At 59.8% G+C, this 26,424-nt stretch overlaps 11 protein-coding genes across 11 annotated transcripts; 6 read left to right on the top strand and 5 right to left on the bottom strand.

Moving 5' to 3' along the window:
* Positions 1 to 385: 385 nt before the first annotated feature.
* Positions 386 to 1,382, top strand: SDRG_02287 (hypothetical protein; the record flags this gene model as incomplete). Its single annotated transcript, XM_008607866.1, has 4 exons — positions 386 to 544; positions 594 to 938; positions 986 to 1,222; positions 1,278 to 1,382. 4 exons carry the CDS (start codon positions 386 to 388, stop codon positions 1,380 to 1,382), a joined length of 846 nt encoding a protein of 281 aa, XP_008606088.1.
* Positions 1,383 to 1,446: 64 nt separating this feature from the next.
* SDRG_02286 (hypothetical protein) lies at positions 1,447 to 3,941 on the bottom strand. The gene is made up of 5 exons (XM_008607865.1): positions 3,855 to 3,941; positions 2,908 to 3,799; positions 2,404 to 2,856; positions 2,124 to 2,356; positions 1,447 to 2,077 (listed from the first exon to the last, which is right to left on the bottom strand). The coding sequence occupies exons 1-5, from the start codon at positions 3,912 to 3,914 to the stop codon at positions 1,496 to 1,498; spliced, it is 2,220 nt and encodes a 739-aa protein (XP_008606087.1). The 5' UTR covers positions 3,915 to 3,941; the 3' UTR covers positions 1,447 to 1,495.
* A 189-nt stretch (positions 3,942 to 4,130) lies between these two features.
* SDRG_02285 (hypothetical protein) lies at positions 4,131 to 6,734 on the top strand (the record flags this gene model as incomplete). The annotated part of the gene is made up of 5 exons (XM_008607864.1): positions 4,131 to 4,688; positions 4,742 to 4,932; positions 4,995 to 5,549; positions 5,596 to 6,351; positions 6,395 to 6,734. 5 exons carry the CDS (start codon positions 4,131 to 4,133, stop codon positions 6,732 to 6,734), a joined length of 2,400 nt encoding a protein of 799 aa, XP_008606086.1.
* Positions 6,735 to 6,805: 71 nt separating this feature from the next.
* On the bottom strand, positions 6,806 to 8,322 carry SDRG_02284 (hypothetical protein). The gene is made up of 2 exons (XM_008607863.1): positions 7,032 to 8,322; positions 6,806 to 6,977 (listed from the first exon to the last, which is right to left on the bottom strand). The coding sequence occupies exons 1-2, from the start codon at positions 8,306 to 8,308 to the stop codon at positions 6,908 to 6,910; spliced, it is 1,347 nt and encodes a 448-aa protein (XP_008606085.1). The 5' UTR covers positions 8,309 to 8,322; the 3' UTR covers positions 6,806 to 6,907.
* A 288-nt stretch (positions 8,323 to 8,610) lies between these two features.
* On the top strand, positions 8,611 to 10,075 carry SDRG_02283 (hypothetical protein). The gene is made up of 4 exons (XM_008607862.1): positions 8,611 to 8,958; positions 9,011 to 9,127; positions 9,176 to 9,334; positions 9,385 to 10,075. The coding sequence occupies exons 1-4, from the start codon at positions 8,680 to 8,682 to the stop codon at positions 10,012 to 10,014; spliced, it is 1,185 nt and encodes a 394-aa protein (XP_008606084.1). The 5' UTR covers positions 8,611 to 8,679; the 3' UTR covers positions 10,015 to 10,075.
* A 165-nt stretch (positions 10,076 to 10,240) lies between these two features.
* On the bottom strand, positions 10,241 to 13,239 carry SDRG_02282 (hypothetical protein). Its single transcript, XM_008607861.1, has 9 exons — positions 12,722 to 13,239; positions 12,602 to 12,672; positions 12,404 to 12,558; positions 12,310 to 12,356; positions 12,113 to 12,259; positions 11,905 to 12,066; positions 10,795 to 11,857; positions 10,486 to 10,748; positions 10,241 to 10,443 (listed from the first exon to the last, which is right to left on the bottom strand). The coding sequence occupies exons 1-9, from the start codon at positions 13,172 to 13,174 to the stop codon at positions 10,309 to 10,311; spliced, it is 2,496 nt and encodes an 831-aa protein (XP_008606083.1). The 5' UTR covers positions 13,175 to 13,239; the 3' UTR covers positions 10,241 to 10,308.
* A 323-nt stretch (positions 13,240 to 13,562) lies between these two features.
* Positions 13,563 to 15,185, top strand: SDRG_02281 (hypothetical protein). Its single transcript, XM_008607860.1, has 2 exons — positions 13,563 to 14,829; positions 14,874 to 15,185. The coding sequence occupies exons 1-2, from the start codon at positions 13,588 to 13,590 to the stop codon at positions 15,006 to 15,008; spliced, it is 1,377 nt and encodes a 458-aa protein (XP_008606082.1). The 5' UTR covers positions 13,563 to 13,587; the 3' UTR covers positions 15,009 to 15,185.
* A 152-nt stretch (positions 15,186 to 15,337) lies between these two features.
* SDRG_02280 (S-phase kinase-associated protein 1) lies at positions 15,338 to 15,886 on the bottom strand. Its single transcript, XM_008607859.1, has one exon. The coding sequence runs from the start codon at positions 15,871 to 15,873 to the stop codon at positions 15,388 to 15,390; it is 486 nt and encodes a 161-aa protein (XP_008606081.1). The 5' UTR covers positions 15,874 to 15,886; the 3' UTR covers positions 15,338 to 15,387.
* Positions 15,887 to 16,488: 602 nt separating this feature from the next.
* Positions 16,489 to 18,664, top strand: SDRG_02279 (hypothetical protein). Its single transcript, XM_008607858.1, has 3 exons — positions 16,489 to 16,727; positions 16,777 to 17,651; positions 17,697 to 18,664. The coding sequence occupies exons 1-3, from the start codon at positions 16,531 to 16,533 to the stop codon at positions 18,620 to 18,622; spliced, it is 1,998 nt and encodes a 665-aa protein (XP_008606080.1). The 5' UTR covers positions 16,489 to 16,530; the 3' UTR covers positions 18,623 to 18,664.
* SDRG_02278 (hypothetical protein) lies at positions 18,635 to 21,721 on the bottom strand (the record flags this gene model as incomplete). Its single annotated transcript, XM_008607857.1, has 3 exons — positions 18,635 to 19,564; positions 19,611 to 20,957; positions 21,002 to 21,721. 3 exons carry the CDS (start codon positions 21,719 to 21,721, stop codon positions 18,695 to 18,697), a joined length of 2,937 nt encoding a protein of 978 aa, XP_008606079.1. The 3' UTR covers positions 18,635 to 18,694.
* A 1,278-nt stretch (positions 21,722 to 22,999) lies between these two features.
* On the top strand, positions 23,000 to 25,896 carry SDRG_02277 (AGC protein kinase). The gene is made up of 4 exons (XM_008607856.1): positions 23,000 to 24,108; positions 24,165 to 25,317; positions 25,369 to 25,476; positions 25,528 to 25,896. The coding sequence occupies exons 1-4, from the start codon at positions 23,060 to 23,062 to the stop codon at positions 25,825 to 25,827; spliced, it is 2,610 nt and encodes an 869-aa protein (XP_008606078.1). The 5' UTR covers positions 23,000 to 23,059; the 3' UTR covers positions 25,828 to 25,896.
* The last annotated feature ends 528 nt before the right edge of the window (positions 25,897 to 26,424 follow it).

Below are 26,424 nucleotides of genomic sequence, written 5' to 3'. Positions count from 1 at the left end.
TGTTATCTTGGATTGGCAATTGCACGCGATCCAGACCCCTTCCGAGGTCCAGACATAGTGCGCTCGATGTACAAATGCATTGTCTACGTCCTTGCCAAGTTTGAGCGAGGTCATTTAAAAACGTCATGTTGGCGATCGAGAGCCCTGTGAGCGCCTCTGCGCTGTGCACGTCTCCATTTATTGGCCAAAACTCATTTTTAAAAGACCAATCAAATTGCTCAAGCTTAGCTCGGCACTTGGATTGCGCGACCGAGCGTTGATTGGCGGAATTCACCGGATAACGCCGGATACAGAGGAGTGTGTGCGACCGGATAATGGCCGATTTGCCAAAGTACCAAATAATGGCTGAAATAGCTTTCCAGCCCTGTTTTGCATTTGGCAAGTCATGGGCTTTGGAGCATTCGTCCGGGACTCGGTGCTGGCGCTGCTCATCCTCTCGGCGAGCGGCCTTGTCGGCTACTTTCGCCGGCGGTGGGCCTACCGCCCGCTGCACAAGTACGGCCTCACGCTCGGCGCCATGCTCGTTGGTGCCGGCGCCTACATGGTACGCCGATCATCGAGGCGCGATGCAGTCTCACGAGCAACGTGGCTAGTTTCTTCGCTCCAACTCGGGCACGCTCGCAGCGCTCGTGCTTCTCTTCTTGACGATGCTTGGCTTTGCCGCTGGCGACGGCTGCGTCGCCATTGGGCTCACGGGCGGCATCGCGACGGGCAAGAGCACGGTCTCGAAGCGGCTGCGCGAGAAAGGTGCGGTCATCATCGACGCCGACGTGGTCGCGCGCCAGGTTGTCGAGCCTGGTCAGCCGGCGCACCGCGCGATTGTCGCCGCCTTTGGCACGGACATCCTCAACCCGGACCGGACGCTGGACCGCGCCAAGCTCGGCAGCCTAGTCTTCAACGACCCGGCCAAGCGCGCGACACTCAACTCGTGCACTCACGTACGTATACGATCTCAAACACGCATGGTCATGCTTCTTGTGTGCAGAAACACATCCTCTTGGCCATGTTCTTTGAGCTGCTCTACCTGCGCGTCGTCAAGCGGGCCAAGCTCGTGGTGTTTGACGCGCCGCTGCTCTTTGAGACGCAAATCCTCGAGTACTTTTGCACGCCGATCGTCGTCGTCGCGTGCTCGGAGGCGAACCAGCTCACGCGTCTCATGAGCCGCGACAAGCTCCCGAAGGACCAAGCGACGAAGCGCATCCAAGCGCAGATGCCCCTCGCTGTACCATCGTATTGCTCGGAAGTCCCTTGCTCATTGCACCCTCGTTTTTATATAGGAGAAGGCTGCCAAAGCCAACATCGTCCTCGATAACAACGACTCGCCCGAAGCGCTCATCAAGCTCGTCGACGCCACCTACGAGACTCTCAAGCGCGTCTACTGAGCTCTCGTTATGCACTACACTGTACGACGCCGCCTGGGGCTTGAAACACTGCAATACAACACTGTTTCCGTCAAACTTTGTTTCCATGAAACACTGTTTCTTTAAAAAGATAGTTACTTGAAGACGACAATGTCTTGCTTGGTGCGTCGCTCGTGACGCGCCGCCGTCACGTGGTCGTCAATGATATGCAATGGGCGGAAGCTATCGTGCTTGGACACGGGGCTCGTCACGCGCTCAAATACATTGCGGTGTGGTACCGACGCGGCCACCGGCGCCGGTGACAGCACTAGTGTCCGGACGTCATGGACAAGGAATTTGCCCGTCACTGCGTCAATCTCGGGGACCGCAAACAGTGGTTGCTCGTCATCGTCCTTGTCCTTGTCCGTCGTGTCGTTGGTCGAGCCAACGTGCCGCCACCGCCGCGCGACAAAGCTCGTCACGTCCAGAACGACGACGAGCGACTGCAGCTCGGTGGTGTACGCCGCGTCACTGAGCTTGCCGCAGGCTTCGTCGACGCTTCCGTCGCTGTCGACGAGTGCGCAGATCGCAACGGCTTCGTCGAGCGTCGGGTGGAAGGTGCGGACATGGGTTACGCTTCTCGCCAGCGCTGTCGGGCTCGCAAAGAGCTCGAGGCCGACGTCGAGGAGCGCGCGCCAGTGCTGCACGTACGAGACGTCGCCGTTCGAGTAGCCCAGCTATCGCTCCATCGTACGACTTTGCAACAAGATACATATTGAATACCCGGCGGTACGACGTGAGCGATCGCAGGCGGCGCGCGTCCGGGCGGTCAAAGTCGGGTGACAAAAAGTTGCGTGGCGCCGGGCCAACGCACTTGGCCGGCCCTTTGAATTGGCGCGGGGCCGCATGCGGAAGGTACGGCTTGAGCCGCACGGTTTCTGCATGCAAGAGCTTGAGCGACGCGATCGTGTCGATATGCTTTCGCGTGGGCGGCGCGACGTCGATGTCATCAAGATCTAGGGATAGGGGTGAACTACGACGTGGAATTTGCAGAGGGACGTACGTGGCAGCGCCGGCTCCTCGACAAGAACAGGCGTCTCTTGAAGACGGATTGTCTTGAGCGTCGACTGTTTGGCGAGAAGCCGCCGCGTGAGGGTGTGCGGGTCGGCGCCGTGGTGTTTTCGATGCAAAAACTGGCGGAATTGCCGCTGGACCTTGAGCGTGGCTGTGGTTTTTCCGAGTCCGCGCCGACCGGACGCGACAATATCGGGAATTGACGTCGAGAGCAATAGGGCAAAGTCGTCCTTGTATGCGCGTTTGAGCTCGTGGAGCGTATACATGGGTTTGATCTCGTGGGACGAGTTGCGTCCGCGGCGGTAGTCGTCTTCGGCCGCGTTGACATTGTGGAGGCAGTAGTGCGAGACGCCGCGAATGTAGTACAAGGTCGCGCGCAGTTTGGCGGCTTTGGCGTACGTCAGTGCGAGTGTCGCATAGTCGATGGCCAAAAACAAATGTCCTAGTCGCCATTTCAGTCGATCCCGTTTGTCGAATGGACAATGTGGAGTACCGCGTCGGAGGCAGAGACTGCAGAGCTTGTGCCACATGCTCGCGTACAGTTCGTCGGCGTAGTTGGTCGCAGGCCCAAACAAGTCGAGCAAGATGCGCGAAAAGAGCTCGGACGAGCCGAGGAGGTCGCCTTGCAGCTGGAGGCAGCGTGCGCGGACCAGGTCAAAATCTAGCGCCGCGTACCCGGTCGGCCGCGCATGCAACTGCTTGATTTTAAAGAGCACGTTGAGAGCGTCACCGAGTCGGTCGTTGGCGGCAAGGATCTGGAAATGGGTAAACAGTCGGTCGACGTAGATTTGGTTGTCGAGGAGACCAAACTGGATGCCGTGGTGGAGGTTGACGGTCGCGAGCATCTCAAGCGGTCGCTCCTTCACGCCTTGCATGAAGAGCGCGGTCGCAAAGTTGATGATGAGGGGCACGTCGCCCATGTTTTCTAGAAACGACATGGCGAGCGTGTACGTCTCGGTCGCTTGGTGCAGATGGAAGACGCAGCAGTGGTGCGGCCGCGGATGGCGCATCATGAGATGGTAGTGGGCGTGGCCGAGCACTTGGTAGAAGCGCCATCCGCCCCGCTCGTCGTGCATCAAACTCACTTGCTCCAGGAGCACGATCGCCCAGAATTTCGAGCCTTCCTGCTCGGCGTACCGGTAGCCCAAGTCGATGCGCAACGCGACGTTGGTCGGGGCCGCGAGCAGCTGCTCTTCAATCTCGAACGTGGGTACGCGGGCCGCGACCTTGGCGCTCCACGCACCGAAGCTGATGCGGCGCGCCTTTGTGAGCTCGACGCGCTTCTTGAAGCCGGAGTTGGTGTCTTTGGCGCCACTACCCGGTGCCACCACTTTCGGGCTCAGCTGAAACACAGGTAGCGTCTGCATGCGCACGAGGGCCCGCGGCTATAAGATGACGATGGAGTTGATATCTTGATAGAAAGAAGACATCTGGTTGTACCTTGGTGGGTGATGTGGACCGCGGCGCAAGGACGGGCAGCGTCGTCGCGACCGTGTCCATGGCGCGCCCTTTCTAAAAGTAGTTCCCCTCGGTTTAGTCGATATAGCGACTAGACATGAAACGGTGGCCTTTCTGCGATTCGATTGGCTGCATTTAAACCCTTGAGAATACATACTTTGGCATTCCCGCGAGCTGCATACAAACCATGCATGGAAAAAGACCGTAGCAATGCATACGATCAGCGACTACTAGTCGTTTAGTCGACACGTGAAACCGATGAACCAGAGGGCAGCGGCGATGGCCGTCGGCGAGGCCCTAAGCGAAGCCTACGCCGAGTCACGCCGGCCGTCGGTCTCGCTCGAGCCCGAGGCGCCCCAGCCGCGTCGTCGGTCGACGGCCGCGTCCGACAAGGCCGACGCCACCCGGCCCTCCGAGGACGTGTCGGCCCACGCGCTCGAAGCGAGCCTGCACTCCTCGAGCATCCTCCTCGAAGGCTCGGGCTCGCCCACCAAGAAGCAGCAACGAATTGATCCAGCCACGGTGGACACGCTCCGTGCGAGCGCCGATGGCATGCCCCTTGGCGCGCTCTCCAAGACCGAGGCCGAGTATGACTTTGCGATCGTGCTCAAGCCGACGCGACCGGACGACAGCGCTGTCGCTCGCCACGTGGCGCCAGCGACAAACCTCAAAGCTTTTTACCGCAAGCACCCCCAGCAGGCCAAGGTCGAGCTGCTCCGGCGCCTGCATGCCGTGGGCCTACAGACCAAGAAGCTGCGGGCGCTCGATGGGAAGCAGACGCTCATCAAGGTCAAGGCGCCCGGCCACGTCCTCGAGGTATCCGCCCTTCGCTGCGCATATTCCACACGAAGCATGCGTCGTACACGTAGCTTGGCGCGGAGAAGATGCGGCTGAAGAAGCGGCGGCAAGTCGACCTCATGTGGGTCGAGTTCGCCGCCGACTGCCGCGAGACCTTTCAGGACTTTTGGGATGGCGACATGCACTTTCTAGACTCGGAGAAGCAGAGCATCGTGCACAACCTCATCACCACCGACGACGGCGCGGGCCTCAATGAGCACAGGTATCAATCTATCAATCTATCTGTCAATATATCGATATCGGCACTTGCTGACACACGCCTAGTGATCTTTTGCCGATCGTGGAGCAAATGTTGCCGCTGCACAAGGCCAATCTCGACCTACTGCGTACGCACTGGGTGTGCTACTGGCGTCCGTCGTCGCCGTCGTCCGTTCCCGTCGCTGCGATGACGCTATATCGACTTCTGCGCTACGCCCTCGACCAGCCATTGGATGTGGTGGCAGAGTACTTTGGCGAGCACATTGCGTTCTACTTTGCGTGGGTCCAGCTCTACACGCGCTGGCTTGTGCTGCCGACGCTAGTGGGCGTCTACCTCTTCTACTGCCAAGTCGCCTCCAAGTCGCTCGATCAGCCGTTCGCACCGTACTATGCGCTCTTTATGGCGCTCTGGGCGTCCGGCTTTCTGCTCGCGTGGAAGCGCCAAGCCAACTCGCTCGCGTACCGCTGGGGCACCTTGGGCTACGAGGACGAAGAGGTGCTTCGACCCGCGTACCACAAAGGCGGTCTCCACCGCTGGGTCAAGTACGCCGTCACGTACACGCTCGTGCTGGCTGCGATCGGCCTCGTGCTGGTGCTCATGTACTACGCCTTTACGACGCGGTATGTCAACATGACTTGCCACGGAAATGATGACGCAATCTGACAGGGACGCGCTCGCCGACGAGTCGCTCGCGCTCCAAGCCAACTTGACGCACATTGCCTTCAACTGGTCGAATCTCTCGGAGCTGAATGCGCTTGCCAACGTCAAGTTTTGGGTCTACGTGCTCGTGACGCCGATGCTCTACGGTCTCTGCATCCCGATGCTCGACATGGTGTTTACGCTCCTGGCGACGCGCATGACCGAGTATGAGAACCACAAGACCGCGTCGGCCTTCCAGAGCGCCCTCATCCTCAAGGTGTTCCCGTTCCGCTTCGTACATGTGTTTGCGACCTTGTACTACTACGCGTTTGCAGCGGGGAACGACCTCTTGCGCGTCGCCATTCAACTCGCAACGTTCATGCTCTCGGGTCAAATGTGGCACAACGTCGTCAAGACGGGCGTGCCGCTGCTGCGTCGCGTGTACCGGCACCGCAAGAAAAGCGTGGCGACGGCCAAGCTCCTCCGGTCGTCGCCGCTCTTTGCGACCAAAGCCCCGACGGCGGTCCATCGGCAGTGCATCCGCCTCGAGCAAGCGTCGTCCTATGTCTGGGACGAGAGCCAGCTCGACAAATACGACCCGTTCGAGGACTACATCGAGATGCTCATCCAGTTTGGCTACGTGAGCTTCTTCTCGATCGCGTTCCCGCTGGCGCCGTTGCTCGCGCTCATCAACAACCTCATGGCTCTGCGGGCCGACGCGTTCAAGCTCTGTCACACCAAGCAGCGCCCGATCGCTCGCAAGGCCAGCGGCATCGGCATCTGGTATCGATCCACTCCACATATATACCACTCTACTTCCGAGTAGGTTGCCTGTGCTCCAGGCCATGTCGATCCTCGCGGTCCTCACCAACTGCCTCCATGTGGCCTTTACGACCACGCAGATGGAGCGCATCGCTCCGTCGATTTCGCCGGCGCAAAAAGTGTGGGTCGTCTTTGCGGCCGAGCATTCCGTGCTCCTCCTCCAAGTCGGTATCGCGTGCGCCGTGCCTTCCATGACCAAGGACGTCAAGGCGAATGTGCGTGCTGAGAAGGCAATGCTCAAGAATGCCAGCGCCAAGGCCGTCGCGGCGCGGCTCGCGTGCGCGACGGTCGAGGACGACGACGACGGCAACGACTCCGACTCGCCCGAGAAGAGCGCCTTGTAGCAGTGTACCATATCCATACCGCGCCTTGCCCCGTCCTACGCGCGCTTCGACGATCGCAATGCAGTGTTCAGGTTCGTAGCAACACAAGGTGATATCGCAGTCTCTCGGAGGCTTGTGACAAAAAACTGCGTGTTTCCATCCTGCGTCTTCTGGTCGTAGTACATGCCTTGTGTTCATCGCTTCTGGCTGCAGCACGGCCCGACGTACTTGGCATTCGAGTCGGCGAGCTCTTGGAGCTTGAAGCTATTCGCACGCAACTCCATGATCAGCACCTGAACGAGACAGAGGAGGGGTTACGTGTCGAGCTTGGGGTCGCACGCGCTGTGCACCCACATTTCACACGCGTCGCAGCAAATGAAGTCGTTGGCGTCGTCGTCTTCGTACACGACGTTGCACACGGGGCAGTACTGGCCGATCGCGCGGAGCTCGCGCTCCCGGGCGGTCTCGGTCTTGCTCGCCTTGGCCTTGGGTGTCACGCTGTGGTCCCGCGCACGCTTCTTGGACGACCGCTTGCGCTCGTCGTCCGTGTTGCTGGGCGACAGGACGACGTCGGCGACCGGCGAGTTGGGCGGCGAGCTCGTCGCGCTCTTCTTGGCCTTCTTCTTCTTCTTCTTGGACGACTTCTTGGACGACTTTTTACGCTTCTTGTCGTCCGAGCTCTCATCTGCGTCATGCTCATCGTGCTCGATGACGTCATGCACGAGGCTCGTGGCCACCGGCGAGGCCGCCATGATGGGCGCTTCGACGACCGGCGCGACGACGACCGGCGCCGGCTTGACTTTCTGGGCAACCTTGTCTTCCTTGAGCTTTTCCTTGCGCTTCTTCGCGGCGAGTTGCGCACGCGACTTGATGGGGCATGTGCGCTTGACGTAGCAGTTCAAGCACAGATCGTCCTTCTTGAGGTACACGAGCTGCGCGTCGGGGCTTGGGTCGGCCATCTTGGCGTCCACTTGCCGCCACAACGCCGAGACCTTGGTCGTGCACTCGACGCAGACACGCTCGTAGCTATAGGCGAGCCGCTCTTCGTCGAGCTGGGCAGGTGTCTTGTCCGGCACCTTGCGCTTCCGGCCGCCGCCACGCCCGGCGCCCTGCTTGGGCATACTCTTGAGCGCAAACTCCTTTGGCGGCCACGACCGGTCGCGCACAAACTCGGGGCGAATGATCTCGCCATCTTCGTTGCGGGCTGCGTACATGCACGTGTGCGTCGCGTGCTCGTCGTGGCGAGCGTGCGCGCGCTCGAGGCGGAAGCACTCGCGCCGCTGGATCTCCATGAGCGCGTCAATGCGCCGGATCGCAGTCGTCGTGTACGCCGGTGGCAGCGACGCGTCGAGGCTGCGCTGGCGCTGCGCCTGGTGGACGTACGCAGCCGCTTCAATGGCCCGGAGGTGGCGCAACCGTTCGTACGCCCGAGAGGTGCCCCATGTGGACGGAAAGATGCACTCGACGTCGACGGGCGCGCAGCGCGGGGCCGACCTCTCGTCGCGCATCGGCGAGGCCATCGCGGGCAGCGGCGACGTCGTGCATGCAATTGCCTCGGACGAAATCGTCGATTGCTCGGGCGGCGTCTCTGACATTTTGAATAAAAAACACGTTGGGTTTTGTATGGCCGTGCGTTTGAGGTGCACGAGAAGAATAAACACACGCACCTTTGGAGCCGTCATAGCGCTCTCACGGGCTTGAAACAGCGCCGACAGCGGTCCCGCCGTGTCTCACCCGAGAAAATACGATGAACTACTATGGTGCTTCGTTGCAGCGCGGCGACGTAAGGCCATCATGATTATGCGCCAACATGGAGTCCTTTGAAGGGACAACGTAGAGTTGGGTGTTTTTAAACTCAGGCGCGCCCATGAAGAGCCGTTTTCGAGTTTTGGATACCGGTTCCCATACAAAGCGCAAGTGCAAGTCGATTCTCACTCGAGGCGATCCCTGTCACGACGGAGCAAGCATGACCGACGGTGGCGTCTACAGCGTCCTCTTCGACTACAGCGCCTTTGCGGCGTCGGGCAGCAACGGGCGCAGCCCCGAGGACGACGAGGCCCGCGTCCAGTGGATCGTGTGGTTTGTCTCCGGGCTCTTTGTGCTGCTCGCGATCTTCACGTCCATGCGGCTCATCCGCAACCATCTCCGCCACTTTACTAAGCCGCTCATCCAGCGCAAGATCATTGGCATCCTCTGGATGGTGCCGATCTATGCGACCGACTCGTGGCTCTCGTTGCGCTTCCGGGTACGCGCCAAGGAGCCTTCGCATCACGCTCATGAACTTTCGGATCTTGTAGTCGTACGCATTGATCTTTGATATGCTGCGTGACTGCTACGAGGCCTATGTGATCTACCTCTTCCTTGCGCTCATGGTCGCGTACCTCGGCGAAGGCAGCGACGAGCGCGTCATTGCGGTGCGTCGGCCTTCGCACCACGTCCCTATCGAGCTACGTCTTCGATAGATCCTGCGTACGTTGCCCGACCTCCCGCATCCGTTTCCGCTCAACCACTGCTACAAGCCCATCAAGATGGACAAGACGTTTCTTCGCGACTGCAAGATGGCGGCCATGCAGTTCGTCGTGCTCAAGCCGCTCACGACCTTTATTGCGATCGTCCTCGAGGTGCGACGCCTTGGCGCCTCGGTCCGGACATGACCCAACGACTCTATTAGCACTATGGGCTCTACGACGAAGGTCGCTTTACCATTGCGCGGGGCTACCTCTACCTCTCGCTTGTGCTCAACTGCAGCATCACGTATGCGTTCTACTACCTCGTGCTCTTCTACCTTGCGCTCGGGGCGCACCTTCGCCCGTTTAACCCAGTACCCAAGTTTCTCTGCGTCAAGGCCGTGCTCTTTCTGAGTTATTGGCAGAGCGTCGTGCTCGCATTCCTTTCGCGCTTTGAGATCATCCACGAAATCGGGTCGTGGACCACCGACGACGTGACGACCGGCATCCAAAATGTGCTCATTTGCTTTGAAATGTGCATCATCGCGATCGTCCACAACTACGCCTTCCCGTACGAAGGCTACAGAGACCTCTTTGCCGACACGTCGACGTCGTCATCGACGTCGCTCCTCCGCGACAATTTGTTTTCCGAAAATTTTGCCATCGACGACGCGCTCCGCGACTTTAACGAGGTCATGCCGATCGTGCTCCCGTCCAAGTTCAAACCGTCGGCCAACGTCCAGCGAGAAAAGAAAAAGGCCTTAACGGCCGTTCCATCGACGCGCACTCGACCGCCGCCGCCGCCCGCAACGCCCGCGACGGCGCTCGACCTCGATCGCGGCTGGAAGCTATGATTGTAGTATGGTCTCAGTTGGATCAACGACTAGTGTTTTGATTAAGATGCGTTCGGAGGAAGGGCGTTCGACTGACTCGAGAAGCCCTACGGCGCTTCGAGTCGAAACAAGGGCGCATATGCCATGGAATACCGTTCTGGCATTGGTGTTTGGCGTCATGGACCAGGTTTGTCCAGACTAGACTATACATCTGCGTCCTAATGCTGCGATACTTTAGCACGCCACCTGTGCGATAGTACCACACAACAATTGCAACCAAAGAAGATGATTATGAACGATGACAACGAGAGCCATCTAATGCGAAATCGACTTGTCTTTGGCAATTTTGAAATCCTGGAGGTCGTCTTGCCCCGTGAGTTCGAGGCCCTTGTCGTTCGCGAGGTGCAGCATACAAATAAAGTAAAAGGACACGGTCACATTGCGGGGCACCTAAGGACGCGTCATTTCTCCAGAGACAAGAAACAGTCGTACGTTGGGGGCCACGTCGTGCACCATCTCTTCAAACGACACCACATCGTCTACATGAAGCTTGGCCGCCGACGCCGAGAGTTCGTCCACCGAAGCGTCCTCCTTGGTCTCTTCTTCGTCTTCGTCATCGGCGTTGGTCTCGACATGGAACGGCAGCGTCGACCAAATGCTCTCCTTGAGCTTCTTGACGTCCACGCGCTTGGCAAACTTCTCATACGTAATGTTGATCTTGTCGACGACCCGGTCGGCTTGGAGCAGCCCCGAGACTATCCATTTATCTCGCTACGTATCCAGATGCTTACGATAGTGTACCGTTGTAGTCGTCGGCAGGGTTGAAATCATCAGCGCCGCCGCCAAAGTCAATGCCATCATCGCCATCGTCGTTGTCGTGCGGCGCGTGGTCGTTCGAGTGCACGGGCGTCCGGCCAAACGACATGGCCGCGACCGTCGACGCGCTGCTCTTGTGACTCAGCATCGACGCCGGCGCCTGCGCAAAGATCTTTGACTGCGGCCGCGTAAACAGCTGGTAAAACCCAGGGAGCTGCACGTGGAGGTCCACGGGGTACACGAGCTTGGCGGCTTCGATTTCGTGCCGCTTGCACACAGAGTCCCCGAGCGTCAACATCATTTTGGGCTTCTTGGGCTTCTTAAAGGCCGCCGCGAGGTCGTACTCGGTGGCCGTAAACGTAAACGCTTCCTTCTTGCGTGACTTGTCCGACGGCTTGGCGGACGCTTTGGCGGACGCTTTGGCCGATGCTTTGGTCGATGCTTTGGCTGACGGCTTGGCTGACGCCCGGACGCAACGCAGCTTGAGCTTCCAATGGGACGGCCCCGCCCAGTTCTTGAGTGTTTTCGCGTCGAAAAATGAGTATTCGTCCGTTTGGTCGCCGCCCACCGAGCGCATGAGCGCGCTCTCGAGCATGTGCTGGTGCTGGTCGTCAATATCATCCACCGGCAGATCCACCGCCGCTTCCACTTCGGGCTGCTCGTCGTCGTCGTCGTCCTCGACATCGTCAAAGTTGAGCGGCTTGGCAACCGGCTCGTCCTGCTCTTCGTCGTCCGGCACGACTGCGTCGGCGGTCGCGGGATCGATCGGGGCCGGGGCTGGTGCGGGTGCCGGTGTTGGCGCGTACTCGGACGGTGCGTAATCATCATCGTTGTCGTCGTCGTCGTCAGCGCCCATGCCCATGTCGTAGTCGTCGTCCATCATCATCGACTCGTTGGCGTTGGGCAGCAGCGTCATGCGGCGCGGGCGACTCGACTGCGACGCGGCAATGTCGAGGCGGGGCACCGTCACCTTCTTTTCGAAAAAATCGTGGTTCATGCTCTTGAGCTGGTCGTAGAAGTGTTCGAGCTTTGGGCAAATCTCCTGTTCCTACTCACGTCCCTCGACATCACATTGCCACGGTCGTGAGAGCGTACCTCGGCCAGCATCGGCTCGGCGCGCAGGCGCTTGGCCAAGCCCGAGATGTTAATGAGCGGCTTGGCCTCGACCTTGTCGGCCGCAGCCGCCGGTTCGATCTTCTCGGGCACAGCCTGCACATTGCTTGAGTCGAGCATGATCTTGCAGCCGTCATGGACACTCTACGCATCGTTTATGGACTTTGTCAAAGCGACATGATGGGCGTACGAGGTTGACGAGAAGCATGCCCTTTGCGCCGCCCTCGTCAAAGGCCTGCGACATCTTCTGGAAGAGCGGGTCGACTTGGAACTCGAGGTCCACCGACTTCATGTTGATGTTGTTCATGTTGGACTCGGTCGTGTTGCCCGTCGTGAGCTAGATACCAACCGTGTATCATTCCTGCCAGCAAAGTAGTGAGAGCGTACTTTCTTGGTTGCCTGGCGGCGCTGGGACGCCCCGTCGTCGTCGTCATCTGCATGCGTCTCAACTAAAGGCGGGTGTCGGGACAGCGAAGTCTACCTGGCACGTCGTCGCCGCGCGTGAGGTTCTCGAGCACCTTGAACGACGAGTTCCACGTGTCGTCGACGCGGTACGAGTAGATCTTGACGCTGGCGTCGAGCGTGCAGCTGGCTTTTTGAAAGTTGTACGTATCGGTCGAGTCTTCGTCCTCTTGCCTGTATCTGCGTAAGGGGGAGGAGGATGCGTCCGGTGCCATACCGCTTCTCGACGAGGATGTCGTCAATGTGGTCGATCAGGTGCAGCGAGAACGCGTTCTTCGAGTTGATTTTCTACATGGCACAGCATGGCATCATCGAGTCGATGCGAAGGACGACGTACGTTTTCCGACGACATTTGGATGATCTTCGAATACATGTCGGCGACGTACTGCTTGGTCTTGGTGACCGGCGTCAGGGACTTCCGGCGAGCGAGCGAGCCCTTGGCGCGCGGGCGGCGACGGGCGGCCATGGCCTCTTCCGTCTGCGAGGCGTCGCGCGGCTCGTTGGGCGTCGCGGCTGGTGTCACAAACGCGCTCTCTTCGGCAGCATGCCCCTCATTGGATGGTGGCGCCATGGCGTTGGTATTGTTGACCTCGGCCTCGTCGTCGGACGAGTCCATGGGCTGCGCTCGGATCGGCTTGCTCTTCTTCGAGCGCATGGTGATGCCACGGACGTCGTCCTCGTCGTCGTCTTCCTCTTCCTCGTCGTGGCCTCCCTTGGCCTTCTTGCGGGCTTCGGCCGGCGGCTCGGGGGTCCGGTCCCGGCGCTGTCGCTTGTCTCCGCCCTTGGCCATTGCGTTGCCCCAAAAATTCACTCCAACTGCCGGAAAACGTACGGATACCGAGTTTTGAATATTCGAACGTATCCGGATCGATCCTAATTCCATGAGGATCCGCCTCAGATCAGGGCGTCGCGCCTGGCTCACCACCAAACACACGTGAAAATTACATTTCTCACACTTCAACGTTCCGCCCTTCCGCCACCGCCCACTGATGACGACCTCTGAGCAGGAAGGTCGATCGAGAGGAAGGTCGAAAAGCCACGCACCGCTGCTCGGTGTGCAGTCGCATGATAGGATTGTGCATTGAGCTTCGTTAAATGCTCAGTCGTCGTCGTCGTGCTGATTGTATTTTTCACACCACCTGGCATGTGTGAAATGTAGATCTGGTTTCCCGCGGTTGGAAAGGCCACAGTTCGAACCGTGCCATGCCATCGCCGACCGAGACCACCGGCCTCGTCCGCCATGCATCGGCGCAGACGATGGCGGTGCACCGCCCACGCTTCTCGCCCTGGGGCCTGCTCATCGGTGTCCCGCTGCTGCTCGGCCTCGGCTGGTTCGTCGCCGAGTGGTCGCGAGCGCCGGCCTTTGTCTGCGACCCCCACGTCGCGCAGTCGTCTGGCTATCTGCCCGTCGCGCCGGAGACGCAGTACTTTTACTACTACTTCGAGTCGCGCGATCGTCCAGCGTCCGATCCGCTTGTACTTTGGCTCAATGGCGGGCCTGGGTCCTCGAGCATGCTCGGGCTCTTCCTCGAGAACGGTCCGTGCCTCGTCCAGAAGGATGGCAGCCTCATGTACAACGAGCATGCATGGAATTCACGTGCCAACGTCCTCTATGTCGACCAGCCCGCGTCGGTTGGTCTCTCAGTCGGCCCACTGAGCGCGCCGGCGGCCATTGGACCCAACATGCTCCAGTTCTTGCGCGGCTTCTTCGCCTTGCACCCGGACCTCGCGCGGCGACCGCTGTACCTCACGGGTGAAAGCTACGCCGGCCATTACATCCCCGTCATTGCCACGACGCTTTTGTCGGCCAACGAGAGCGCGATCAACCTCAGGGGGATTGCGATCGGGAATGGCCTCACCGACACGGACATCCAGGCGCAGCACCAGCTCGACATGGTGACCAACCAATACAACGTGACGCTCGTGCCGTCGTCGCACCTGCCTGAGCTGCAAGCCATGGCGCAGGACGTGACCAAGAGCATCCGCGCATGCCGGACGACCAAGAACGACTCGGTGTGCGAAGACGCGGCGCTCGCCTTCATCACGTTTCAGGGCACCATGGAGAGCTATGCGCCAACCCGCAACAGCCTCGACATTCGCCAAGAGTGCATCGACGACGCGTGTGAAGCGCCCATGAAGGCCGTGGCGACGTTCCTCAACCGCCCGGACGTCCAGGCGCAGCTCGGACTTCCATCGCCGGTCGTCTACCGGAGCGACAACCCCAAGTACATGGAGCCCTTCCTCGTCGACATTGTCACCAACTATGCGCATCACGTCGAGGCGGTGTTGGCGGCGAACGTGCCCGTCCTCTTGTATGCGGGCGACGCCGACCTTCAATGCAATTGGCAGTCGATTGACGCGTGGTCCGCGGCCATGGCGTGGGCGCAGACCTCGAGCTACACCAAGACGACGCTACAGCCCTACGTCGCCGCCGACGGCCGCACGGTACCACGCGATCAACACTGCACCCTTACTCATACGCCATCTAGGTCGGCCAGGTTCGCGCCCATGACCTCCTCACCTTTGTGCGCATCTTTGAAGCCGGCCACCTCGTGCCGTCGGCGCAGCCGCAAGTATCACTCGAGATGCTCAACACCTTCCTCGCCGGCACCCCGTTCGTCTAGTCTCGTGGAATAGACGTGCGTTCTCCCATACTCTTGGCACGGCGCTGGTCCTTGGCAGCGCAGCGACCTTGCACCCGTAGCATCACGACCATGGTTCAATCCCCGAGGATGTGCAGTGATGGGTTGCAGGATGATCGAGGAGGGTTGGGTAGCAGTCGCGCTGCCGCCCGTACTTCCAAGAGGCTGCAACTGCGAGCGATTGTGTCGTGGGAATGTGGTCGCCTTGTGCAGACGGTGCAAGACTGCCACGTGTCGCTCACGCGCCATCCCGGGGCCCGCGCTAAGCTCGTCGACGCCAACGCGATGTGCTGCGGCGAGCAGCAGAAGAGTCCGATCCAAAATAAATTCAAACGTGTTACCATTCTGCTTGCGTGGACGCTTACTCTTCCGGCCACTTGTTCTCGTCGCGGATAAACTTTTCCTCTTCGGGCGTAAAGGGCTGCTCAATGTTGAACGTCTCGCGGATCTGGTCGGGCGTCTTGCCAAAGATGATGCCCGAAACCTTGGCGCACGAGAGCTCGAGGAGGCTCTTGATGTCGAGGTAATTGGCCGCAAGGATGAGCTCAAAGATCATCTCGTACGGCACGTCGATAAAGTCGAGGTCCCACTTCTCGACCACGTCCTCAAACTTGGTCTTGATCGGCTTGGGGATCTCCTTCATCGGCGTCGCATGGTGGTAGTTCATAAACTCAATGACCTTGAGCAGCACCGGCGTCTTGACGTTGGGCAGCGGGATCTCCTGCCCATCTTCGCAGTCGTCCTCGAGCTGCTCCTTGACGAGCTGGCTCATGAGGGCCACGTCGAGGGCCACCTCGAAGTTCTCGCCCTCCGCCGAGATCAGCTGCACCTTCTTCTCCGAGCCCATCGTTCGTCTGCCGGAAATCCGAAAATGACGCTCACAAGCGAGGGACCATCGCATCCGGATGCCAAACCTCTGAAACCACATATTTCGTCCCATACAAACACCAAGTCCAACGGCCGCGAAGGACCAGCACTCTCAGTGTCCTGTCGGGAGACTGTCCTTGGGAGAGACATTGTTGCTGGCTCTTGGTTTGATCAATTCTGTGCACACAGCTTGCCGATGCGTCAGGCGGTGCTTGATAAATGACTTGGTAAATCGATTGAAAAAGCGGGGCAGCGGGCCTTGAACTGGGCGATCCGCTAAAGCTAGACGCAAAGGGACGGGCACAACCCGGGACAACAATCCCGCCGCCAACGATCATAGAAGCGGCCGTTGGTTGATGGACCAAGACCTTCCAGCGGTTTTGATACAGCGTTTTAAACTGCTGGATCGGTTGGGATTTCAATCAAGAGCGAGGTTGAGAGCGGTTTGGAGATCATCCCCGGCGACGAGTGCAAACACAACCGAGCAGCACGCGCATGCGATATGAGAGGTACGGAGTGGACAGGATCCTGTAAAAATGAATATGTTGGAGCGGTCGAGGGCAAACGATGCTTTGTTGCAATATATCGAATGTCACAGGTCCTCCGGATACGCTTTGTTCCAAGGATTCACCCGCGGATGCTGCCCCTGCTCTGGCTCGTGGCCGTGGTCGTCGCCGTTGAGGCGGCGACGTCGCCGGCGTTCCGAGCGCATGGCCCATGGGCGCCAAGTAGACGCGCACTTTCCGAGGATGAGCGTGTAGCCTGGTGGATTGGTGTCAAGGCGGCGCGGCCGCACGCCCTCGACGACGCGTTCGCCAACGTCACAACGCCATCGTGCGTACCTCGACATCATGATTGGTGGCACCTCATGCCAATGACGTAGACATCCACGCTTCATGCGCTACCTTAGTCGAGCCGCTGTTGATGCGCTCACGCAGCCCGAGGCCGCGGCGCTGCCAGCGCTTACAGCGTGGCTTGGCCAGCTCAACACGACGTACTCGGCGGCGTCCAACCTCCTCGTCGTCGAAAGCTCAATTCACGAGCTCGAGACGCTTCTGGACACGACGCTCCGCGAGTTTGCTGCGTCGGACGCGCACCGCGTCATCAAGGCGACGACGCCCATCCACGTTCCCGACGTCGTCGCCGCCTACGTCGAATTTGTCAGCGTGACGCTGCCTGCGTCCATCGTTCCTAGCGCTACTGACGCGACAACCACCAGCCATCCGTCGCGTCGCCTCGACACAAACACCCTGATCACTCCCACAGTGCTGCGGGGCCTGTACCATATCCCTGCCGACCTCGTCGTGACCGATGCGCGGGCGACCCAGAGCTTTGCCGTCTTCTTTGAAGCGTCGTACTCGGAAGCCGACTTGATCGACTTTAACACGACCATGAATACGCCCCGCGCGCCGTTGGCCCAGCGCGGCAACCGCCCCAACGACCCGCGGTCGCCGCACGCCGAGCCGTCGCTGGACGTTCAGTACCTCACGGCCATGGCGCCGCTCGCCACCACATACGCGTGGCTCATGCGCGGGCGGAACCCGTTCTCAGCGCTCGACGAGCCGTTTGTAGCGTGGGCCGACGACATTCTCTCGCGGTCGTCGCCTCCGCTCGTCCATTCGATCAGCTACGCCGACGACGAGCGCCACTTGGCCGCCAACGCGCCCAACTACCTCCGCAGCCTCGACCGCCTCCTCCAGAAAATGGCGCTCCGAGGCCTGACCGTGATCGTCGCCAGCGGCGACGACGGCGCCATGGGTACGTCAACGCCCTCGTGAGCCTGCGCAACATTTGACGCCATAGGTCTGCAGCACCGACAGCGCAACATGTCTCTTGCTGCTGCATGCGCCCAAGGGGGACCGCAATGGCCAGCGTCGAGTCCGTTCGTGACGTCGGTGGGAGCGACGATGCTGCTCGACGGCGATGAGACTGTGTGCATGGCCGACCACGGCGGTCGCATCACGTCGGGGGGCGGCTTCTCGTCTGTGTACGCGCAGCCGGCATACCAAACCCGTGCGCTGGCGTCGTACGTCGCCCAGCTGCAAGTGCCAGCAACGTATGCGAATCTCTCGGGCCGCGGGTACCCGGATGTATCGGCAATCGGAGCCCACTACCGCGTCCGCGTCAACGGCACGTGGCGCGTCATTAGCGGCACGTCGGCGTCGACGCCGGTGCTGGCCGCCATGGTCACCCTCTGGAACGACGCGCGACTGAACGCGGGCAAGTCGCCGGTCGGGTTCCTCAACACGCTTTTGTACGGGTTCCCGTCCCGCGATGCGTTCTTTGATATCACCACAGGCGACAACCGCGCCGGCAAACGCCATCAGGACAAGGCGCCCCGGTGCTCTCACGGCTATGACGCGGCGCACGGGTGGGACGCAGCAACGGGCCTCGGGGCGCCACGCTTTGATGCGCTCCTGTCGCTTGTGCTCCACGCCGAAGACGTCTTGCGGGGCAACATGACGGCACTGACAATTCCGGTGGTTGTTAACGATACCCGCACCTCGCTCTTGGCAGCGACCAAGTCGTCGGTCATGCAGTCGGTCGTCAAGTCGGTCGTCACATCCATGGGCACCGCGTCCTGGCTGCGGGGCGCCGGTATCTTTGGCGGCACCCTCGTGCTGCTGGTCGGTCTCGCGACGGCCGTCATGACGCTCTGCGTCAAGCTCTGCAGACGCCGGCATGCCCGCTACGAGAAGGTGCCGACCGGCCACGACACGACGCTGTAAGACACGTAAATGATAGAGACTAGATGCGTTGGATTTGGGCGGATATTGCATACATGAAGGACACTCGGGCGTTTACAAGCCGAGCTGCACCTTGCCCATGGTCACAGCGCGCCGGTTTGTACTACGGCTGCTGCTGCTGCTCACCGAGCTCTTGACGGAACTCGCGTCACTGCGATCGCTGCGCGCGGACGGCGGGCGCGAGTCGGACGCGCCCTTCTTGTGGCCACGCGCAAGCGCAGCGCCGGGCGGCAAGGCCGGGATGTGGAGATTTTGCTCTTTTACGCTTTCGTGGAGCGGGTCGCTGAGCTCGGGAAACTCTTGCGCGAGCTGCCCGAGCGTGTAGAGGAGGCTGTGGTTGACTTCCTTGGCGTGGTACGTCTCCAGCACGACCTCTTCGACGGTTTTCTCGTGCTCGGAGACGATGCGGTTGGCGCGGTGGTCCTTCAGAAGACGATCGAGGCGCTTGGTGACCTTGGCGCCTTTTTCCCGCTCGGTCTCGAGTTCTTTGAGCACTTGGGCTTGGGCAGCATGGAGGTTTTCGTTGTGGTCCTTGAAATGACGCGCTTGCGTCTCGAGCTCCGCAATGCGGTGCTGCTCGGCCTCCATGTCCATCTCGAGCCGCTGGAGCTCCTTCTTGCGCTTGAAGAGCGTGTCTTCGGCGACCTTGACTTGGTCTTCGAGCTGGTTCATCTTGATCGCTTCTTCGCCGACCATGTCGGCTCGATGGAAGCTCTTGCGGTACTCGGTGTTCCGGCCCTCGAGGTGCGCGAGGGTCTTGGTGAGCGCGCGCACCTCCTTCTCGGCGACGCGGATCTTGTCGTCGAGGTCGTCACCTTCGCGCTGGAGCTCTTCCCGGCGCTGCGCGGCCTTGATGACAAAGTACGCCTGGCTGCGCTCTTGCCCGTCTTCGTCCGTGTTGCCAAAGGGACTTGTCTTGCACAGCTACAATGCACGATACGCTTGAGCGCGGCAACAACAGGGGCGCTACCGTCTCGAATTTCGCTTGGAGTTTCTTGATGCGGAGCTCGCGCTCGGCGTGTTCGACCGAAACGCGGTGGCGCTCTTCTTCGGCCGCCTTGACTTGCGCACGCTGCACTTCGCGGTGGACGCCAATCTCCTTCTTCCGCTCTTCCATGCTCTTTTTGAGCTGGAACTCGCGGTTCTCGAGTGTGAGCACTTGGTCGGCGCGCGAATTGAGAAAGTCCCGAAGCCGCTTGACCTCCAATTTTTGCAAATCGTGCTGCACGAGGAGGTCTTCCTTCTCGCGGTAAATGGCCTTGAGCGAGTTCTCAGCACTCGCATTTGCGAGTTCGTGCTCGGCGATCTTGGCGGTTGTCTCTTCCCGCGTCGCAAGCAGCGCACGCTTCGTACGCTCGGTCGCATTGCGCTCGTCGCTGAGCTTCTTGCACTGTGTTTGGAGCATCGAATACTGCGCTTGGGTCGCGTCGTACTCGGCCTGGAGCACCTCGATCTCGGCCTTCATGGCTTTTGTCTCGTCGGCCGTGCGCTCGCCGGACGCGCGCGACACCTTGCGCTCCATTTGCTGGATCTGGAATTCACCATTGTAGACCAGCTCCTGCTGCCGCAGCGCCGACTGCTCAAGGAGCTTGATCTTCGTCGAGAGGTTGCGGCTCGCAGCGACAGCACCCGAGATCTCAGCGATGAGCGTCGCCTCGGCTTGCCGCAGCGTAAAGAGCGTCTGGCTGCGGCGAAACATTTGGTCTTTCAGGAGCGTAATCTCCTTATCAAAGCGCATTGACTCGGCCTCCATCGCGTTGAGGTCTGCCTCGGCGTTCTTGGCCATCGTCTCGGCGTCGACCGTCGAGTTCATGGTCGCTTCGAGGATCTTCTTGGTAGTCTTGTACCGCGTCCGTGTTCCCTCGACGTCGTCGATGAGCTTGTCCAAGTGCGACCGCTTGTTGCTGTTGTACGAGCGCTGCTGGTTGAGGTGCGTCACCGTGCTCGTGAGCTGGTTCTTGAGGATTTCGACTTGGTCGCGGAATTCTTGGAACCGGGCATTGGCGGCTTGGAGTTCGAGGCGCAGTTTGGACTGCAGGCGCTCTTTGGCCTGGATCTTGACTTGGAGGTCGTTGTTGTCCTGCTCCTGGAGCTTGAGCCGGTGCTTGTGCTCGTTGAGCGCGTCCTTCTTCTCTTCGACGCTCATGCGCTTGGACGCAAACTGCTCGCTCGCCGCTGCTATCTCGGCGTCGCGTCGCTTCATGGCCTCGAGCGTGTCTTGCCACTGCTTGACGAGCTGCTGGCGCTCGTCATGCATGGCGCGGAATTCATCGGCGGTCTTGTCGAGTTCAATCTGCTTGGCTTGCGTCTCGGTCGCCTACATGGCACTTGTCAATACTAGCCCTCTCGGGGAATCGCTACCTCGTGTTCGACGAGCTGCTTTTGGACTTGCAGCGCTTTTGTGAGCTTTTCAATCTCGAGGTTGAGCTCCTTGATCCGCGCGTCGTCGGCGCGCGTGTATTTCTCGAGCGCCATGTTGTCGTCCTCCTTTTGCTTGGCCGCGACCGCCCATTGCTCGAGCTCGTCTTGGTTCCAATTCATTTGCATCTTGAAGTTGTCCATGTCTTCGTTGCCCTTGAAGAGGAAGTTTTGGATCGCGTTGAGTTTGTTCTCGACGTCGTTGTAGACGCCATCGAGCTTCTTGAGCTCTTGTCGCACGCGCCCGGTCTCGCGCTCGCTCACTTGGCGAAGGTGCTCCTCCGTTGAGATCTCTTTGAGTTTGGAGCTATGGAGCGACTGCGTGTTGAGCAGCTCCTGCTTGACGTTCTTGAGGTGCTCGTCCATGATGCTGTGGCGCGAGCTCGTCTCGAGGATCTCTTGCTTGACCACATGGAACCGCTTCTCTTTTGCGCGGATCTGCGCATGGAGGTTCTTGTTGGCGTCGTCGGCGAAGAGCGGGAGGTCGTCGACCATCGACACGATCGGGACGTCGTCGGTGCCATCGCGGTTGTTGTTGCCGTCGTTGCCATGGTCGTCGTCGTCGTCGTCGTCGTCGTTGGCTTCGGGGACGCCGCCCCGGACCGAGCCGTCGGACCGCTTCCACGAGTACGTTGGCGCGTCCTCGACGTCGGCGTCGGCCATCCTGCGAAAAAGTGGTTTTACCTCCGGTTTCAGCTATTTTCAAACGCGAAAAACGGTTTCATACCAATATGAATGCCAAAATTTAGGCCTTCCAAACTGCACTGTCCGGTAACGTTAGTAAAATTCGGGAAACGTCGTCTCGTCGCGGGTAACGAACGTGCGCGCGTCTCGTATCTGGGTCGTCTGATCGCAAAGCCCGTCACCACGTCTGGTCTGGTAGACGCAACTGGAAAAGACTAGACTTGCACCAGAAGAGTCGCTTCAGGCAATCTCCCTAAATTCTAATGCGTCCAAAACGACGTTGGCACGCTCCCTTCAGTGGGCAGCGTGCGTCCAGGTGACCAACTTGACATGTCAATGAATGGCGCCAGAATCTCGGCGAACGCGCATCTGACCATTTCCCATCATTTTTACGCGCCCACAGCAGTACCGGTACACGAGTATGGTGGACCAAAGATCCGCGTTGATAGTCGCGAATGGGTCATTTAGTAGCAGAGGAGCAGAGACGAGTAGAAGGACGAAGCGTAGGCTGATGGAAGGACGATCAGCCGCCACTTGGTGTCGCCGGCCCTCAGCGTAATGCTACACGCGTCGGCCGTCGGGTTTGTTCACTGCAATCTCGTCGGCGCCAGTATCCGGATCCGACGACCCACTCGTGTGTAATGCTTTTCGCGGCAGCATAAAAATACGAGCGTCGATATACACTCGCGTCATTATAATAGGAGGCAAATCGTGTACTACATGAAATAGTGTGCGGGTACACGCCGCGAACGCACGCAGTGCGACCAACGGAGCGTGTCGATAAGGCCAGGGAGGACTTGGCAGCCACGCTTGTCGCACTTGTAGCGTCCGGCCATGTGCGTCACATTGGCGTCTCCTTGGTTGTGCAACTACACGGTGAGGAGGCGACAAAACGCTCATACTATTTCCTTCCACACAGTAGTTGCTGGCATCATCATCTGGTACAAAAAGTGCAGGAGGAGAGCTACCGCAGCGTGGTCGATCGCACGCATCTCGACGTATGGCGCGCAGTACACAGACGCTGTGCGTGTATTCGAGCAATTTCTGGCCGACAGCACTCTGTGACTCTGTCTTGTCGAGCTCCTGAGTCGATGAGACTGTCGAGTAATATTCGCATACTAACACGATATCCGTGCGTGTGTCACGCAGCGTATTATAATTATTGCAATGTGTTACGGAGTGTTACACGAAAAAGAACGGGTGTCCGGATACGCGCCTCTGCCACCCTATAAAAAGCGCAATTAAATAATAATATTCGCTGACTGGCTTGTTGGCGACTGGGAAGAGACCGACGTAAAGCCCAAAACGCCTCGTAGCATGCAGAAGATCCAAGGCTGGTTCCGCCGGAAGAAGAGCAACACGCTCAACGGCAACAGCGGTGGGCCGACCCAGTTCTCGAGCATGCCACCCGCGCCCATGTCGGGCCCGGCCGTGCTGCGCACGCAGGCCTCGCGCTCGAACGCGACGCCGATGCAGCCCGAGCCCGAGTCGCCGCCGTTCTCGCACCCGCTCTACTCGATGGACAACGATGGCATGCTGCGCTTCAAGGCCACCGGCAAGCAGCTCGATGAGAACGACATTACGATCCACCAAGACGAGATTCTCAACGCGGTCGTCGGCTACGTACACGAAACGATGAAGAGCACGATGGGCTTCCAGGAGGTCTACCTCCCGTCGACTGGGCCCGCGCACCTCAAGTGCAATGTCTTCGTCTCGTCCAACTACCTCACGGCGAAGAAGCTCATTGTGTTTGTCGCGGTCTCGCGCGGCCTCTCGCCCGGCCTCTGGAGCCGTGGCCTCATCTTGAACTCGGGCGTGAAGGCGGGCTCGATGCTCTCGTACTTTCGCAAGGCGCTCGACGAAGGCTACGGCATCGTCGTGCCCAACCCGAACAAGAACGCGGTCATGCTCCGTGACACCAACAAGAAGGTGCCGATCCCCGGCTCGTCGTCGCCCGAAGAACACATGGATTCGGTCTGGGACGCGTTCGTCGCGCCGTCCGAGGCCAAGCGCGTCTTCTTTATCGGGTACTCGTACGGCGGCGTGCTCATCAAGTACTTGTTGCAGTCGCGCGGCGAAGCGCTCTTGCGCCGGAACGGTGCCATCGCGCTCATCGAGTCGTCGCACCGCATCGAAGATGGCGACGCGCAGACGGTCAAGTCGCTCCTCGCCCACCGCGCCATGTACTGGGAGGTCAACCACGACGTCGGCTTCCAGCAGCCGCTCGAAGGCGACGCGCCCCATCGCACGGGCTGCACGTGTCTCTCGGCCGGCAAGCCGCCGCGTGCGGTCGCGAACCACTACTACGTCGCGGCCTTTTGCATCAAGAACGTGGCCGATGCGCTCTTCCGCTTCCTCGCCGTCCGGTACTGCCTCTCTCTCCTTCCTTCATGTGCAAAGCTCATGAGCTTCTTATGTGTAGCGACGCGCTGACGTACGTCGAAGCCGAGAAGAACCGGCCGGCCGACATTCCGCTGCCGAACGGCATTAGCGACGACAGCTTCCTCAACACGGCGACCAACACGTTCCGGCCGGACCCGAACGCGCCCAAGCTCAAGCGCACGGCGTCGGACGGCAAGTTTATCAACCCCGGCAGCGAAAAGCACTGCAACCTCTGCCTCTTCCACTTTACCATGTTTGACCGGCGCCACCACTGCCGCATGTGCCACCGCGCCGTCTGTAACGCGTGCTCGCGCGACCGGCTCTTCCTTCCGGGCTGGGCGACGGCCCAGCGCGTCTGTACCGACTGCGCGAGCGACGGTAACAAGCCATTCCCGCCCGATGCGTCGGCGACGCTCACGCGGCAAATGTCGAGCGGGTCGACGGTCGGCGAAGGCAGCACGCGCCGCGGGCCGTCGGGCTCGAACGCCGACAACCTCAACGGCTCGATGATCGAGTCGCGCCAGGAACGGTCGCGGTCGGGCTCGACCGAGAAGGCGCCCAAGGGCAAGCTCAGCGTCGACGACTTTGACTTGATGAAGGTCATTGGCAAGGGCGCGTTCGGGAAGGTCATGCTCGTGCGCCGGAAGGCCGAGAACGGCGAGGACAACAGCGCGAATGCCACGTACGCGATGAAGGTGCTCAAGAAGGCCAATGTGTTTGCGAAAAACCAAGTCGAGCACACAAAGGCCGAGCGCCGCATTCTGCGCGACATTGACCACCCGTTCGTGGTCCGTCTCCGGTACGCGTTCCAGACCGAAGACAAGTTGTACTTGGTCATGGACTATTACACGGGCGGGACGCTCTTCTTCCACCTGCGCAAGTCGCGCAAGTTCTCCGAGAAGCGTGCGCGGTTCTACGCGGCGCAGCTTCTCATGGCCATGTCGCACCTCCACGACCTCAACATTGCGTACCGCGATCTCAAGCTTGAGAACATTTTGATGGACGACAAGGGCTACGTGGCGCTCACCGACTTCGGGCTCTCAAAAGAGAACGTCGACGTCCCGGACGGCGCCAAGACGTTCTGCGGCACGGCCGAGTACATTGCGCCCGAGCTCCTCAAGGGCCTCTCGTACGGCAAGCCCGTCGATTGGTGGGGTTTTGGCACGCTGCTCTTTGAGATGATGACGGGACAGGTATGTCAGCATGACTTGTTTTGTCGATGGAATCTGATTGGACGAATGTAGACGCCGTTCTTTGACCGGAACCGCAAGAAGATGTTCCACAATATTCTGCACCGCGACGTGGTGTTTACGCCGGTGTTTTCCGAGGACGCCAAGAGCCTCCTCACGGGCGTACGCTTTGTAGTCTTACGGCGAGGTGTGACTCATGAGGATATTGTCTAGTTGCTGCGCAAGGACCCGGCCAAGCGTCTCGGGTCGGGCCCGTCGGGCGCCCAGGAAATCATGGACCACCCGTTTTTCGCCAGCATCGACTGGGACAAGCTCATGCGCAAGGAAATGGAGGCACCGTTCAAGCCGACGGTGACGGGCGAGCACGACACGACCAACGTCGCCGGCGTCTTCCTCCGCGAGCCGCCGAAAGACTCACCGGTGACGCAGCAGCTCGGCGCGACGCACCGTGCGCAGGCTCATTTCGACGGCTTCACGTACAACCCGGGCACCGTCATGTCCCGAGATGTGTAAAGATCTCATCATATTAGTAGTCGATTGTGTCTGTGCTTACAAAAAACGATAAGAAAATGCTTGCCCCCATACGTCATACCCTTCTGCATACGTGCACAGAGCCCTTCTTCAACGTCACGTCGAATGCGGAGACCAAGGCTGAGCTGGATCTGTGACGAAGACCTGCCACGAGGCGTTGACAGGCTTTGAGGTCGAGCGAGTCGACGAGCGAGGGGCGAGGGGCGCACAGATTCATTCATTCGCACGAGGTGTGTGTTGCGCGTCATGAGCAGTGCGGCAATGCTCTGGGTTTCGTCCGTCACATGACGTAGCACGAGCTTTGGTGGCGACTCAGCCAGCGCCGTAGCGCGTTGAGGATCCGTTGGAGTACGTCGTGTGGCAATCCCGAATCTCCAAGGTCGAGATGATAAAGCGTTGTCGACGCCGCAAGCATGGCTGCGGTAGCGGCGACCGCGTGGTCTGTCATCGTCACCATCCGCAAGCAAAGTTTCCCGAGCGCTGGCAGCTGTGGAAAGTTCGTCACGTCGACTCTGTGAAGCGTGAGCGTTGAAAGATGGCGACAAGGCGTCCAAGATCGGCGTCTCGTGTTGGAGAAAG

The sequence above is a fragment of the Saprolegnia diclina genome (genome assembly GCF_000281045.1).
Source record: "Saprolegnia diclina VS20 unplaced genomic scaffold supercont1.5, whole genome shotgun sequence".
In the NCBI taxonomy this organism is placed as follows: domain Eukaryota; phylum Oomycota; class Saprolegniomycetes; order Saprolegniales; family Saprolegniaceae; genus Saprolegnia; species Saprolegnia diclina.
The sequence above is the reverse complement of the archived record's forward strand: the minus strand, read 5'-3'. Positions and strand labels throughout refer to the sequence as shown.

Coding starts and splice junctions, on each gene's coding strand:
- SDRG_02286 (XM_008607865.1), bottom strand. CDS start 3,914: ATGGACACGGTCGCGACGACGCTGCCCGTCCTTGCGCCGCGGTCCACA. Junction 3,800..3,854: donor GGTCCACATCACCCACCAAG/GTACAACCAGAT, acceptor GTCATCTTATAG/CCGCGGGCCCTCGTGCGCAT. Junction 2,078..2,123: donor CGCTCACGTCGTACCGCCGG/GTATTCAATATG, acceptor ATGGAGCGATAG/CTGGGCTACTCGAACGGCGA.
- SDRG_02284 (XM_008607863.1), bottom strand. CDS start 8,308: ATGTCAGAGACGCCGCCCGAGCAATCGACGATTTCGTCCGAGGCAATT. Junction 6,978..7,031: donor TGCGACCCCAAGCTCGACAC/GTAACCCCTCCT, acceptor GCGTGCGAATAG/CTTCAAGCTCCAAGAGCTCG.
- SDRG_02283 (XM_008607862.1), top strand. CDS start 8,680: ATGACCGACGGTGGCGTCTACAGCGTCCTCTTCGACTACAGCGCCTTT. Junction 9,128..9,175: donor GCGACGAGCGCGTCATTGCG/GTGCGTCGGCCT, acceptor CGTCTTCGATAG/ATCCTGCGTACGTTGCCCGA. Junction 9,335..9,384: donor TTATTGCGATCGTCCTCGAG/GTGCGACGCCTT, acceptor CGACTCTATTAG/CACTATGGGCTCTACGACGA.
- SDRG_02282 (XM_008607861.1), bottom strand. CDS start 13,174: ATGGCCAAGGGCGGAGACAAGCGACAGCGCCGGGACCGGACCCCCGAG. Junction 12,260..12,309: donor GCCGCCAGGCAACCAAGAAA/GTACGCTCTCAC, acceptor GTTGGTATCTAG/CTCACGACGGGCAACACGAC. Junction 10,749..10,794: donor CCCTGCCGACGACTACAACG/GTACACTATCGT, acceptor ATAAATGGATAG/TCTCGGGGCTGCTCCAAGCC.
- SDRG_02281 (XM_008607860.1), top strand. CDS start 13,588: ATGCCATCGCCGACCGAGACCACCGGCCTCGTCCGCCATGCATCGGCG. Junction 14,830..14,873: donor TCGCCGCCGACGGCCGCACG/GTACCACGCGAT, acceptor TACGCCATCTAG/GTCGGCCAGGTTCGCGCCCA.
- SDRG_02280 (XM_008607859.1), bottom strand. CDS start 15,873: ATGGGCTCGGAGAAGAAGGTGCAGCTGATCTCGGCGGAGGGCGAGAAC.
- SDRG_02279 (XM_008607858.1), top strand. CDS start 16,531: ATGCTGCCCCTGCTCTGGCTCGTGGCCGTGGTCGTCGCCGTTGAGGCG. Junction 16,728..16,776: donor GCCAACGTCACAACGCCATC/GTGCGTACCTCG, acceptor CCAATGACGTAG/ACATCCACGCTTCATGCGCT. Junction 17,652..17,696: donor CGGCGACGACGGCGCCATGG/GTACGTCAACGC, acceptor TTGACGCCATAG/GTCTGCAGCACCGACAGCGC.
- SDRG_02277 (XM_008607856.1), top strand. CDS start 23,060: ATGCAGAAGATCCAAGGCTGGTTCCGCCGGAAGAAGAGCAACACGCTC. Junction 25,318..25,368: donor TTGAGATGATGACGGGACAG/GTATGTCAGCAT, acceptor GGACGAATGTAG/ACGCCGTTCTTTGACCGGAA. Junction 25,477..25,527: donor CCAAGAGCCTCCTCACGGGC/GTACGCTTTGTA, acceptor GATATTGTCTAG/TTGCTGCGCAAGGACCCGGC.